General features: G+C 40.4%; 1 protein-coding gene across 1 annotated transcript in view; it reads right to left on the reverse strand.

The window, feature by feature from the left end:
• PEX14 (peroxisomal biogenesis factor 14) overlaps positions 1–15,684 on the reverse strand; it is a gene marked incomplete at its 5' end in the record, with an annotated part of 66,764 nt that overhangs the window by 7,953 nt on the left and 43,127 nt on the right. The window contains 1 exon segment of the mRNA XM_058818560.1: positions 5,953–6,075. Coding sequence (XP_058674543.1) covers positions 5,953–6,075 — 123 coding nt within the window.

A 15,684-nucleotide genomic window follows, 5' to 3' on the forward strand; every position in this document is an offset into this window, starting at 1 on the left:
TGTTTTGCCCTACTCTTTCCTTGTAGAAGGCACTCTGAACCCAGGTAACTGTCCCTGGGCCTGGTAATAGCTAAGGTTAACTCCTTACCTGAATACTCCTTACCTGGATATTGTTACCCAGTATCATAATTTTTGAAAATGGGGACAGAACCAGAGACCCAAAAGAGTGCAGGAGAAAGGAAGGAAGTAAGGGAATGTTTCAAGAAAGAAGATAAATCTATCGGGGCAATAAATGGGTTTATGAAAACTGTGTCAGCAATTATGGACCACTTCATGGAGGAAGGATCCAGTGTCTTTCGAGCTTAAATTACAAATAGGGACCAAAGCACACATAAAGAGCAGAGAGAAAATATGTAATTAAGTATCTACAGAGAGGTACAGAAGTAGACAAAAGCTTGAGATATTTAACACACAATTGTACAGAGAAGCTTAGAGGCTCCACAGAGGAAAGCAAAGGCATGGTGTGCCCTGCTCCTTCAGCAGGATCAGAAGATACCTGCAGCTTTCCAGCAGACTGATCCTGTCACCTCCCTCGCAGTTCCCTGAACGAACCCTGTACTGCCCCCAGTTTTCTTTAATAATAAAGAGGATGCAGAATGATCTGCCTAAAGTGCAATGGCAGGATGTGGGCAGAACTGACGAGATGGGAGACCGGTGTGGTCTCCAAATCTACATGTGACTACAATGTCTCATAAATGCATTATGTTCTTCAAAGTCTCAATTTAGGAGGCTTAACTGGCTGAAATGGGTGCTTCTGGTCTCCTTTCTGCTTTGCTCACCTATTGCCATTTTCCTTGCTGCTGAATTCTTCTACAGGCATTTCATTCCAAAGGTTACCCCTAGTCCCAGCACTTAGGGTCCAGAGTATCTGGGTCTGACTCCCAAACACTGGCTCTCAGAGCTTCTTGCTACATTTGAGCTGAAATTATCCTCTGGCTAGAAATCTGAACAAATTAAGGCATCTCTGTCAGAACTGGTGAATAGTGTCACCAGGAGTATTTTGGGTTGCTGCAGTTGCAGTTTTGGAGCTTAGGCACATGATCAAATTATCATAACTTTTTAACTTAATGAGTTAACACACGTCAGCTAAGCTGCAGTAACTGGCTGTGTACATGTCAGGATTTAAAATGATCTCTTGCTAATCTTGCTGTGAACCCCAGCCATCTCTTCCACTTTCCCCCTGTGCTGTGCCCCCACTGTCACTCTGGCATCTGAAGTCTCTTGGTTGTCCAGTTCTCTCCCCTGAACTTCTGACTAAAAATACCCTTTTATGACAACACAATTTGTTCCAGGCTGAGCTGCTGCTGTCCAGGGTTGATTATCTCTGGGGTCTGTGATCCTGCCCATGGCTGTCCTTGATGGGCTGTCCCAAAGTCCCTCCCAGCTCCACTGACCTCCGAGCAGGAAGGAGACACACCTGTAGGAATCCATCTGCTTTGCCCTTTCACCTCACTCATCTCTCCCTCCATTCCTATAATGCTTGAGCTAAGAACATTTTATTGCCCCCTGGTTTTCATTATTAATGAAAAGGGACCAGAATGATCTTTCCTAAAGTTCAGAGAGTCTATAAAGACAAGAAGCTGAAATGCCATTTTACTCATTTTAGAGATGTGTGAAATCTGTCTTGTGACAAAAAAAAAAAAAAAAAAAGTGCAGGGGGTGGAGAGAAGAAGTGAGCAAGTGAGGGATGCTGTAAAGGCTCTGCACTGACCACAGCAACTTCACAATGTTACAAAGAATGTCACAGCTCTGCCTAAATTCCACATTCAACCTTTATTTTTCTCTGCAATTCTCTAATCTAAAGCATGAAGACAGACTTAGGAGTTTCTTCATTTTAAGCTCCATGCTCACACTGACTGTTTGCATATCCTCAATTTCTCCACTTGTAAAACAAATAACATCCAGATAAAGTGAAAAAGCACTGACAGCCCAGTTACTTTAGGCACGGCAGAAGTAACAAACCATTCTACTAAGAGACCTTCAAAAGTCAAATGGAAGGGACACAGATGTTTTCTCCAGATATAAATCTGTGGTTTTCCTTAGTATATTTAATTTCCCCAGCAGTCACTGTAAATTGCATTTCCAGAATAAACACTATTTTTAAGATCCCCATTCACCTAAGAATTACCTTTCCTAACAGCAACTAATTAGGCCTTGTGCATCCAACTTAAGGTCAGCTTCACTATATCCAGATTTAAAACTGTAGAAACTGATGCTGGAAGAAGTGATTCTCCAAAAGAAAACCGTGAATCGATGGAAAGGTGTTGGGGAAATAAAAAAAAGAGTTTGGATTCTAGTTTAACTGTGCAAGGAAACAGTCTGTATTCCACAGACTGCCACATAATGAAGACACAAGGATGGGAAAAGAAGATCCAAATGTCAAGAAAAAAGTCACTGGAGCCGATTTTTAAGCAGGTGTAAAACCTGCACAAACCCCCACAAATGGAGCCCATAAACACCATGGGGAACAACACAGACAATACCTGGATGATAAACATGCAGCTTTGCACACCTTGCTCAGAAACTCCCCCGAGTTTGCTTGTAATTATATGGGTTAGAAAGGTAAAAAAAACTAAAAACACAAACAACAAATTAATCATTTAAATATTTAAAGTCAGATTTTTGTCCTCACTGCTGGATTAGTGTATTTCATAACAGCAATAGCAGACAGCCCTGTTTTTTTACTGGGGGTTCATTTTAGAGCATGTTTAAACTAGTCAGATTGAGTGATGCTTCCAGCAACTAATCGCATGTCAAATAAAAGATATTTTATGTAATAAATTACTGCTACAAGTAATTCAAATGTCATTTATCAGTTTTATTATCAGTCAGGCAAAGTCTTGTTTCTCTATATTAATCAAATTCGAGCTTTCTTTAAGCTTTTTTTTTAAAGCAGTTTTGACACCTCTTGGCAAAAGTACAAACTGGAGAGAAGGAATTACTCCTCCAGAACAAGAGGAGAAGAGATAGACACGGTATTGACCTAAAATACTAGAAATTTACTTATTGTCTCTTCCCAAAAGAAGTTTTTATACTTTCTCTTCAACCAGAAGGGGTTCAGCATACAAAACCTATGCTACCCTGATGGCTTACAAGTGTGTTTTTTTTCTTGTTAACTCTTCAAGAATTAGGAAATATGTATAAAAATTAGAGATACTTCCAATAAAACATTAGAACATTAAGTTCAATTGTACAAAAGGCAGTATTTAAGTGGTATGAATTTAAGAAATAGGACAAACTGTGGTGGCAACAGCAGAAGATCAAGGAAGCCAACAGCAGAAGATCAAGGAAGCCAATTCAAAAGGGGTACCCAGGATTTATTGCTGTGACTCACAGGAGTGGGCATCTCACACCTGCTTTACTGGCAACATCACCAGCTTGGCTCTTGCTTCATTCCTGCTGAAGAAATGCCTGAGAAGGTTCTGAACCATCCTGAACTCCTGTACTTGTAACCCACAGTTCAATGTAATTTTTAAACATGAAGCAGCAACACCTTGTGGGAAGAGGGTGCAGAGAGAAATCTGATTTCTTAAAACACAAGCCTCTGTTTCCAGCACAAAACCCTCCTCACTCTGCGTTTTGTGTAGAGGTGTCAGAACTACTCAAAAAAAAACCTTAAAAAGAAGCAAAGATATCAGACACAAAGTGGTTCAGGTCTTGAAGACCTAAACTCTAGCAGATCAGATGTTGCTTCACAAGAAACTCAGTGTCTTCTTTGGAGAAGGCAAATATAGCTTGCAGTCTTTTTCAATATAAGCTCTTCAACACGAGCTGTTCCCATCACCAATTCAATGTACAGACTGAGCAGCCTCTCTGTCTCCCTGGTCATTCAGATATTCTTTCAAACTTCTACTCTAGCAGCATTCCAGCTCAGTGTCAAACACTCTGTGAGATGATAAGCATAAAAGATAAACAGAAAAAGTAGCATCTATCTTCCTCTGTACATGGCAGCCCCTGACAAGACTGTGAAAGATAAACTGGCTTGGTAAACTATCACAGAAAAAACTGTCCTGAAGCAGATTTGGACAATTCAGGAGTATTCATGACAGGATTAGCATCCAACTGATAAAATAACCTACAGCAAAAACACACCTTGAAGGAGCACTGAGCCACTGCACAGCCTTACCCATCAGGCCTAGGAAAATACACATATTCCTTTTGCTGTTCTGATACCATGGAAAGCACTTAATAGAAGACAACAAAGATGGATCCATCACTAACACCCACCAAGACTACACCAATCAAGAACTAGAATAGGGCACAGATGAGAGCTAATCAAAACAAGTATTTTGGTGAAACAAATACCATGTATGTCCAGCTTTTTATTCATTTTATGGATCCATTTAGAAGTTAAGCTTAAATTGAAGGTCTACTACCAATGGCCAGAGTGGGAAGGAACAATACCTAATGAATGAATTGTCACCCCTTCCCCAATTCTGGGGGCTGCTGAAAATGACTGCCTCCCAGGGAAAAGCTTTGGGTTCAGATTATTTAAAAAGCACCAACCAGATCACAAAGCTACAGCACAAGTTTACAATCAGAACCTCTGTGAAGGCTTTTATTTGGTGGTATTTTTAGTCACCTTTGATTTCCAAGCACTACAGAATCACACTTTCAAAATTCTCTTTCAAGCTGTTACTGGGAACATTCTGACGTTGAAATTTTTGTTAAGATTCTTACCTAGCAAGAAGAAAATGGGAGCTGCTGCTTTGAGGAAACCCAAAATAGCAAAAGGAAAACAACCAAAGAGTGATAAAGCTGCCAGGGTTAACAGTGATGACGGCGTTTCCCAGGCTGAACTGCACTGCATGCTTCTTCCCTGCTCCACTCACACTAGGGGAACACTGAAATAAGGGAAAATTAACTCTTCCAGTACTAGGTTGTAGTAAGAGTTATCTGAATGAGCAATGGACGGCACCAAGAGGGATCTGGCCCTGCTTCTACAGCCAGACAGCAGATTTTGCTTTCCTGGCATTTTCTGTGGACTACAGCAGACAGGAATTAGTCCAGGAGGCAGAATTCAGCCCTAGAGTTCATAAGCACAAACAATACAACAGCCAGAAATATTCCGGTTCTGAGCCCACTATTATCACAAAAGTTTTTCATCTCAAACTGCGCCAAATCAGAGCGGCTAAAATCTCCAAAAGTAAGTCTAGTATTGTCTCCAGCAATAGCAAACCTGTGCCATAAACTAATACACAGCTCTAAGTGCAGTGTTACATCAGTCAATATCTGCCATAGAGCTGTTTAAGAGCAGCAACAAAATCCTATTCTTTATACTTGGCAGGTAAGTGAAGTGATTTTCAAAACTACCAGACACACATGTGAGCTGAACAGCTTCTTTTGATGGATTTTTAATGGTGTGTACTTTGGTTTTTATTGTTTGGAGCTCAGATACTTTTTTGCGAGGTTTGTTTTAAAATGCAAATATATATGTAAATTTTGAGTCTACACAGATTATGTTGGGATGCTACAATTTCTTTGAGAGTGTATTTTGTACACAAAAATCATACAGTCATATCCACGTAGTCTACACAGAATTTCTGCTGTCACCTCAGGTTATTTAAGATCAGAGAGAAAAGTTTTCCAAGTTTGAGAAGGGGAGCCTGAGTCCCGTGTTGACAAAGTGCTTTTCTGATGTCCTTACAGTGTGTCAGAATCTAATTTGCATTGACTTTCCACCTTCAGGTCAAGAGGTGTCACAGGCTGGTATGGATGACATTTGTTTGTAGACAGTGATCATTTGTATCTCATTTTCCTTGTGTAACATGATCTTGTCACAGGCATCAGCAACCACCAAGTGCATTCAAATAACATTTGGTGTCCGATTCTGACAAAAAGTATGGCATCAGTGGAACTGAAATCCGGGATGCAGCACACGAATCTGTGAATTGCTGCAGGAATCACAGCAGAAAGGAACTGGGAGCAGGTATTTTTCCAAGTGGCACTCACTATACACCACGGGGTGAGGAGGCTGAGCTGGCACCGGGTGTGTGGAAGGAGCTGGGGACTGGGGCTCATCCGCGCTCGTGCCCGACTGCTGGAAAGCCAGGTCGATTTCTTCATCTGTCAGGCCTGGGGGAGCAGAGGAAATGAAATCAGTTTAGCACCTTTACCCACTTTATGCACACATAATTAAATTCTCAAGCCAGGCAGAACCCTTTCAAGCTGCAAAGAATTTTGGCACTGACTTGAGCAGTAATGCCTCCCCAATTTTGGATTCACTGGAATGTCTCCCTCTCTCTTTCTCTGTTGCAATTTAAGCTTAAGCGACAGAATATTAGCCTCAACGCTGCTTCCAAATGTGGCTCATTCAATTTCCTTAATTTATCCTTGAGTTTATTGCTGCTTTTGAAGTAGCTTTCTATTGCAATTCTCCATTCTTCCCCCGAAAAAAAGATACCATCAACTGCAAATGTGGCTCATTTTAATCTGTAATGGTGTAAAAAAAAAAACAGGGGAAAAAACTAACAATAATGCATGAAAACAGACAGGGAAACAAAAAACTAATTATTGGGTTAGACGACTAATTAGTCTAGATCGTTTCCGAAGACGGGAATAATTTGCTTTATTTTATGACAAATGCAGAAATAAAAAGAAAAAAAATCAGGACTGACTGTGATTAGTATGAATGGGACACAGAATGTAAGGAGGAAATAAAACTATAACAAAACAGATCAAAACAAGGCCAAGCCCAACTTTCAGCTGAGCATTGCCCCGGCCCATTGGTGCATGATTGGATTGCCCCAGGGCAGGCTGGCTTTCATTTCACACAGAGCTGGAGTAACACTGCACACATGGTACGTGTTGTTGCAGTGACTCCTGCCATCAGGAAATGCCACGATGACCATCTGTAATTGGCCACAACATATGGAAACTATTTGGCCAACAAGGGGGAAAAGAAAAGCAGCTAAAGGATTCACAACGACCAGCATCTCTGAAGAAGGAAGCACAGCTGGATTACTTTTTCCAACAAGAGAAAACATCCTCTAGAAAAAGAATTTAGTACTCAGATGGCAGTCATGAAGAAGTGGGAGCTGGACAGCTGTGTAGCATTTACTCTCCTGCACAGAAGCACAAAAAAACCCAGTGTCCCTGCTATGAGGAACATGTGAGGGGATTCAGCACCTTTCACCATCCACCCAGGGCATGCAAAAACACTCAGAAAGAGGGAAGTGAGAATGTGGATTTAAGGAAAGAGATTTATAAGATAAGAGGCAGACCACTTGATTCTCACATGATTCTTGAAGGGACTGAGCACAGTGAGGAAAATGGAATGAACAGGACAGCACTGGGAAAAAAATAGGGAAATACTTTCTCTCAATCACCCCTGCTTGAGATCCATAAAGCACTGCTGGTAGATGAAATTCCTGAACTTAATACTTTAAAAAAACTAGCTTTTTAATATTACAGAGAGATGAACACCACAGCTACATCCCTTTTTAAATATCAGAGGAGAAGACTGGGATTACCTGGAAAACCTCCTTCATCTGGACATGATGCTTTTAAGGCATTGTGATCTTGGCCTCAAGATCAAGGGAGTCCTGGAGCTGATTCCTTAAGCATATATATGGAGTAAGTCTGCACAGTGGACACTCAGTAATGACAAGTCATCTCTGCACTCAGAAATACACCTGCCTTCATGCTGATCATTCCTCACACACAGTAACAAAAATGGACAAAATATTCTAAGGCTCTCCTCAGGCAATTATAGCTAACTTAACCACATTTCCCTTTGGAATGATTTTTTTTTTTCAAATTCACCACCTATATATGCACACAGTATGAATTTTCCATGCCCAAATTATTCAACTTGGATGTATTAATTACATACAAAAGTGTGAATTTCAAAGCCAGATCTAAGTGTCATCTGTTCCAATATCTAATCTTGCTTTATTTTATCACAGTCCTATCACTGCACTACATGAAAAAGTATCCATGTTCATTCATTGTTCTAATCTAGCAGGAAATTGGCAACCCAAAAATAATATCACTGCCCTTGGATGCAAAAGCAGTGTCACAAAAACTGGGCCTTTGTGTCTAGTACAGCTCCCAAACAGGTATCTCAAGAAAATCACCTCAGCTAACATTGGAATTGCTCTAAATTCACTTTCCAACACTTTGGAAAACAAACATTTCTGTTGTTCTGCGGCTGCAGTAAGATCAAGTCCATGCAGAATGCAAAAGGTTAAAAGGAACAATAAAGGAAACTGCCAATTGTAAGTGAATTATATTTGGCTTTGAAAGCTGAGCCACGGCTATATTATAAAAGGCATCTCTTTGCGTTGTTTACCATCACCCTGACTAATGCAGACCTTTTTTTTGTTTTAAATAATCTCATGCAAATTAGACACACACTTCCTTCCAGTTGATTGCTATCTGCAAGGAATAATCTAACCGCAGAGGGTACTGAGCAAGGACTGAGCTGAGGAGAAGGATGCACAGAAACTGTCTTCAGAGCCCCACAGAATGCAAACCTGCTCCCTTCCCCCAGCCTCATCCTCTACAGCACCACGGCCACTGCAAGGAATTAGCCATAATTTTCACAAAGTTTTTGAAATTCCTTTTCAGGCTTGAGGGTGTTGATTTGAATAATCCAGCACCCATGACGGTTTTGACCCTCTTTTTTGATTGCCACTGCTGCCCCTCAATTTGCAGGCATCACTCAGCCTCTGTAAATTGTAGTCAAACACAGAAGCAGAGCAAGTCAGAGAATGAAATGGGTTGTCACAAGCATCTCTTGGTGCCTGCATCTTGGGTGCTGTATTAAAGAGTTCTTTTGTACAAGAACTTTTAAGACTTCACTGTCTGTTTATATCCTTTTATAATATCTCTTACTATTTAAGGACCTTATGTACATCAAAATACTGTTCCTCTTACGACCACTCTGAAGCAGAGGAGTACTTACAGGACTGTTACCCCTATTTCACAGATGAGGAAGAGGTGACACATACAGACATGAGAAGTGCTCCAAGGTCAGAACTGAACCTCTGGCAGACAGAAAATAAAACTCAGGAGATGTTTTACCTATTTTCTGTCAAAGCACAGTAGCAATAATTGCAATGTAAAATCCTTCCATGAACTTAACCAGATGAGCCACTGCTTTTTCTTCTTCTGATGCAGGCTCTGGCATATTAGTGACAAGCCTTTTCCCATCCTATGCACTGAAAATATATTTTTCTTCATTATATTCCTTCTTACATTGCTCAGTCCAGTAATTCACATAAGATTTTCACAACCTGAAGGCTACATCAGTTTTTGGGGAGACATTTCTGTTTAGGTGAAATTAAGAATTCTGCCATAATAAAGAAAGGTGGTAGGGAAAAATCAGTTTCTTTGTGGGTTTCCAAAGCCAGCTTTATTACCAGTCTAGGAGACCACCCTGAAGCAGGGACAAAAGGCAGGAGAGGCTGTGGGGCAGGGGGGGGCAGCTGCTGGCTTTTCCCCACACACTTTCTATTAAGGCAAAAACAAAGTAGGACAGGACAAGTTGTTTATCTACAACAAACTCCGTGACCACCTGAAGTTAGTGCCTGGTACCACATGACTAAAAGGAAGATCTGCACCCTGAAATGACATTACACTTCTGTTCCTGGAAGCCACTGAGTCAACTCTGCTCAGAAAGAACATGGCCACATTTTAAAAGAATCATCATAAAATCCTTCTGGGATCTGATCCAGACTAATGATTCCACCTGTTCAGTCAGTTACATGCAGCGCTGGGTGACTGTTATCAAATCTGTCTCCTACGTCCCACTCTGTGCTGAGCTGAATGTTCAGAAAGGTCAAAAAGGCAAAGTCTCCTGATCTATTTTCTTTCACACATGGTCATTCACGAGGCTGAGCCCGACCCAATATTTGAATAAAATATAAGGTTTCAGAAATATCAGTATGATTTTTCCCCTTAATTTACACTGAGACATTGCATTTGAATGTAAACATCCTCCTACTGCACTTCCAGCTCAAACTTTAGTAAAGGAACCCACACATCAAAGGAACATGGACTGGTCTCAACTGTCAGGCTGAGAAATGCAGAAATAAAAGTAATTCGAAAAGTTGCTGAAAGGGCTTTGAATTCTTACAGCTCTATTCATCTACAAGACTGTTAATTATGCAAGTGCAATCTTTCAGAAACATGATACACTTTAACCCATCAGGGTGACTAAGCAGCAATCAGAACTGATAAGGGTGCTCTAACCTCAGCTGCACAGCACTAAAATAAGGAAGGAAAATCAGACTATCAGAACAAGGCTAGGAATTACACAGCGAGTCAGCCAGGACTGAAAAGGTTAAAATAAAAAGTATTTTGGCATAACAAGTATAAATAAATAAATAAATAAATACAGCAGCAGTTTCTCTTCCTAGCTAAGCTTTTCGGAGTCTATAATAAAATGAAGTGTAATGGAGGAGAGGAGGGCAATGTCAGAGGGTGAGGGTTTGGGAGAGAGGTTGTTAAGTATCTCCCTCTCCTCAGCTGTGTTTACTCCATTTACAGGATCCCGGGTGATTGATAGACAGACAAAAGAAAAGCAAGCAGATAGTAACCCCCCTCTGGGAGCACCAGCAAAGGGGACAACTCCTGACATCACACACAGCCCCAAACTCTCCTTAGCCACTTGTAATTAAAAAGACAGAGCAAGATATGCAAACCAGAGAAAAAGTAAAAGAGGATTTTTTTTCATTATTTATTATTAACATTTTGTTGGAACAGTAGAGTGCAATAAGGACTCTCAGAGCCGTTAAAAGTCGTCGGGTGACCTGCAGACCCCTATTTCCCAGAGCCTTGTATAAAATTGAATTTTTTAAACATAAATTACACGTAATGACGACACTGTAAAAACTAACAGTAATGGAAAGCTGTGCTGTATTTCATTAGCCTGTATTATTCCGTGCCACCTGATCCAGCCGGGCCTTGTTTATGAGTTAGTGTGTTAGCAGATGCCGATGGAAGCATTTGCTTCGACCTTGCTCTTCTCATTGGGGCATGAAATTACGACGGCAGCACCTTGATATTACAGCCATAAATACAGTAAACTGCAAATTTAAGCCAACGGCTCCTATTGTCTCTGAACATAAAGCTGATCGGTATTTATTTAAAAGGAGAACGAAAAAAAATATTATATATCACCTTGTTTATGGGTCCAGTGTCCCCCCTTCCCCTAATCTGCCTTATTCACTTGGTTAAATACTAAACAAACAAACTAAATCCTCTCTATTTTCTACTGATTAAATATTCTTATGAAATGAGTATTGTCTTCAGAAAACTGGATCAAAGTATTTTCACTCTGATAAAGAAGGGCAAGTGACTTGCTTAGCATGTCTTGGAATGGAAGAAACAGAACAAGTACTACAACTTTTCTTCTCAGTTTTACATATATGAGAAGTTCAAAATGGAAAATGAAGAAGGTGCTTCTGGTCACTCACTCACATTTGTGTGTAACATGTATACATAAGAATAAGAAATATGTTTTCTTCCAGTTTTCTATTTAAAAATATCTCCCATGTTAATACTATTTCAGAACAAGGCAGGGGGGAGGGAAAGAAATTGCAGTGAGGTTAATTGGAGGGAAAAAAACATGGGAATCCTTCTCTGAGGCAGCAAACAGCAGGGAGAATGCCTCGCTCTCCTATGGGCATTTTGGGTAAATACCCAGTAAAATTTATCAGAGGGGAGAAAATCAAACACAAAGGCAAAAGGACATTGTAATATCACAAAGCATACCACAGCATAAATCACAGCATTATAAGTCAGTCCAAAATGCATTTCACTGGTAGTTTCAAGGCAGGGAAAATACAGTTTCACTTGCAGCAAGAGAGGTCAGGTCTTCCTCTTCTAATGTAAAGTAAGCTCCTTGCCTATATGAAGTATGTTATCTCTGTTCCATAGAAAGAGAGAGGAAAGAAAGGAAGAAAGAAAGAAGAAGATACCTTTAGTAAAAGCTCCCAATACTGAGCTGTACATTTGAGGGGTCAAGGCACTAAGAGCAGAATTCAAGGAACAACATGCAGGACAAAAATTGGACTCGTGCTCGGGATTCTGCAATGCCAAAGTCCCAGCAGATGGAGTGCTGCCACAGCCTCAGCAGGATTTGGACACTCTCTCTTGAATTAATCTACAACAAATCTTCAGGCAGCAGACAGCATAATTCAACAGGTAAATTTTTGCTCCACAAACAGTTCAAAATAGAGAAAAAAAAAAGGAGATAGTAACATGACACTAAATCAAGCAAGACAGGTCCAGAAGTCCTCACCAACCTGAACTACAGAACCAGAAGTTTTGGTACAAAGCCCATTTACATTCCTACACAAACAAGTATATGCAAAACCACAGAATAAATCCAAACTTGGGTACCTTCTTCTGAAGACCTGCCTATTACAGAATCATTCTCAGAACACCATGGTCAGCAAAAAAGTCAGAAGAAACAAGCCTTTCTGTAACATCAATAAAAATCTCTCCTAAAAATGGAAGGAGATTTTATTTTCTCATCATCTGTGATGGTGCTATTTTTATTTTTAGGTCTCTTGCCTCCAGCTTTTCCATTCTATTATCACATGAGCTTTACCTGCTGTAAAGCCTCCTCTGAGTGGACACTGGTAGATGATGCTCACTTGCCTGCTGCATGACTAGAGCTGGGGACACAACATGTGTGACTAACCTGGAAGCCAGTGCTGCCTCACAGAAACACAGGACAAACATTCAGCCAGTTCAGGATGTGACAACACTACATAACAACTGAAACCTCTGCATATTTGAAATTATTTCGAATTAGCATCTACTTGGGGTTTGAAGGCTTTGAAGACTCTGCCAGGATACCAGTTCCAAGGTAGCTTATCAAGAATAGTACATAACCAGGGCTGTGACATCTGTTTAAAAGGAGTCCTTAGAGATCAAGAACTCCAGCTAATGCAAGAGACACTACTCCAGTAACCATAGTGCTGTCATGACTCGTTACCACAACTGACAACTCCCTAGAAATAAGACCAGGCATTCAGAGAAAACAAGTATTAGGTACACTAAACAGGTACGTTTCCAAGCACATCCAACCTGTGACCTGTAAATTCCTGCTGCTATTCCTGCAGAGAAACAATGAGCTCCTCATTATTTGTATCATAATTCTCCTCAGAGATCCCAAAGGCATTCACTGGGCAGGTGTGGTGCCAGGAACTGTGCAGACCATAGAAGGCAGGCAGACCCAAAGCGTCCAACAAGCAGTGTGAAGGAAAGACAGGCTGCAAAGAAAAACCCTGCACTCAAAACTGAAGTAACTTGCCCAGAGTACACATCAGTCCTATGCAATTTCCTATTAAACTGGGAACTACAACATGAAACATTCTGTAAGGGTGTAAGAATATTAATTTCTTCTACATTTTCATTTCCAAAAGCAGCCCAGTTTGATACATGGTCCTTAAGAAACCCATGCACTATCATAGCTTATAAAGCTTACCACATATTTTAATAGCAGCAGGGACAGAAAACATTTGTGCTTCAGATCCATTTATTTTGTGTGAACAAAATATATTTTGTTAAGCAGCTTGTTGAGCAATAATAACAAAATGATTAGCCTTTGGCTACTCTTTGATCTGTGATATTATCTTTAGGAGCTTCTAAATAGAAAGCCAGAGGTGGTCTTAAATTCAAGTAAGGTAAAACACCAGCAATACAGGAGGTTTGGTTTTGATCTACCTTTGGAACATCAATTTTAAATTGTATTTCCAACAACTTGAACCAGCATGTCACAAGAATTCCAATGCTGATCCAGAAGGAGCTGGCCAGGGGGGATTTGCAGTCAACCAGACATTTGTAACTCCAATTTCTTGGTTACAGCAGGGAAGAATCCCCAGGCCTTGCTGTGGTATGGGGGTGAACACAGACTCCATCAGGAACGTGGAACTCTGGATCAGTCACTGCTGATCTGGGATTACTGGACTGGGCTGGCTTGCAGTTCTAGAACCTGCCACTCTTTCTGCCAAAATCAGCATTCAAAAGAAAGGAATCATGTAATAGAACAACAATTTCAAGCCATTCTATGAAATTTTTAACCAGATTTTTCAGAATATCTGAAGGATACCTTTGTTTTATTTATAAGAATGGAGAAATCTGTCTTGATGCACCATTTCTGTTTCCTTGCATTACTCTGGAATTACTGATTGCCCCAAACCCACTAACAAGAGCACCTGGCTATTTTCTACCTTGGGCACAACCAGTCCCAGAGCAGCCTCTGCAGACCAAGATGAACTGCAGTGTGCAGAGCACCTTCCCTCAATGTTATTTATTTCCTCTTTTACTTTAGACTTTAGAAAGGAACAAAACAAACACATTTGTACAGACTCAGGAAGTGATGAAGTGTCTATAAATGAAGCTGGAGTGCTTGAAGAACACACTGGAAGGGCACACTGGACACTCCCTCTGCAGGGAGCTGCTATGGGGAGCATGGAGAACTCGTAGCTACAGCTGCACATTTTGAGAACATGTAAAAATACATGGACCTGTGCATGGAAAAAGATATGGAAATGTAAAGAAACCAACAGTGGGTGTGCAGCCATGAGCACATGGCCTTTTTCTAACAGGCATTTTCTCACAGCCTTACAGAGCATCTTGGCTCCTCTAACTCAATTTCTATGAAGTGGAATTAGTGTTAGACACCTGTGAGTCAGGTAACATCACACTAAGAAGATAAGCTGAATTAAGAAAATTACATCTAAATGCTACATATTTGATTATTATGGTACAAATGTTTCAGGTAAATTTGGTTTGCACTTCCCCCAGAAAGACAGAGATGCTGCTACACTATTATAAAAAGACAACGTCAGCAAGAATTCATTACAGATTATAAATCACCCTCGTTCCTCATTATTCTGTTTTTGAGAAATTTTTTACATGCCATTAAAATATTTGCTGAATGTTACTAGAAAGGTAGCCACCTGTAAAATTAAAGGCTGATGCTGCCAGTAACAGTGTTGAAATACCTTCTGTTTAAAAGACAAACCTACTTTGTAATTTTTAACGCAAGTATATAAATATTTCCCCACCCGCCCTACACAATTTTGTTGGTTACATCACATCCATTTAGACAACAACCATCTATGTCATCACACAGGATGTTAATCTTGGGTGGGGAAGAAAGAAACAATAGTAAATTAACTTTTAAGAAACCGAGATTAGACATTTAAGCAGGGTCCTTCATGATGAAAGAACAACAAAGACAAAAAACATTAGGGGACAAGTCAACAAAATAGAAGAAGTTTCAAAAGATCATTTTTCATCTTTTGGTTTGTTTATTGCTTTTTTTTCTCCCCTTGTGGCTTCCATAGGGCCTCTTAAGGGCTCCAGAGAAAATTAAAGAGCCTGGATTAAACGCCCAAAGGACAACTAATGCTAACAATACTAAAAATAACGAGGTTAAGTGGTGTAAAAACTATGGTGACCACACACGGAGAACTGGAGTGGTAAGGTAGAAAAGGAGTTTCATCATTGCTCCCTGGGGACATGCACAGAACACAGTAACTGCTCCTAGTTCTCTGGGGTTCCGATTACCATGCCAAACACACCTCCAGAGTTTCCTTATTAGTATAATAAAAAGCCTCTACACATTTGTGTTCTATTCCCAGCCTTGCTATTGACCTTGTGTAGGCCATTTAACCTCCATCTGCCTCAGTTTCTATGTCTGTGAAAGAGAAATAATAT

This window comes from Ammospiza caudacuta, chromosome 22, assembly GCF_027887145.1.
Source record: "Ammospiza caudacuta isolate bAmmCau1 chromosome 22, bAmmCau1.pri, whole genome shotgun sequence".
Taxonomy (NCBI): domain Eukaryota; kingdom Metazoa; phylum Chordata; class Aves; order Passeriformes; family Passerellidae; genus Ammospiza; species Ammospiza caudacuta.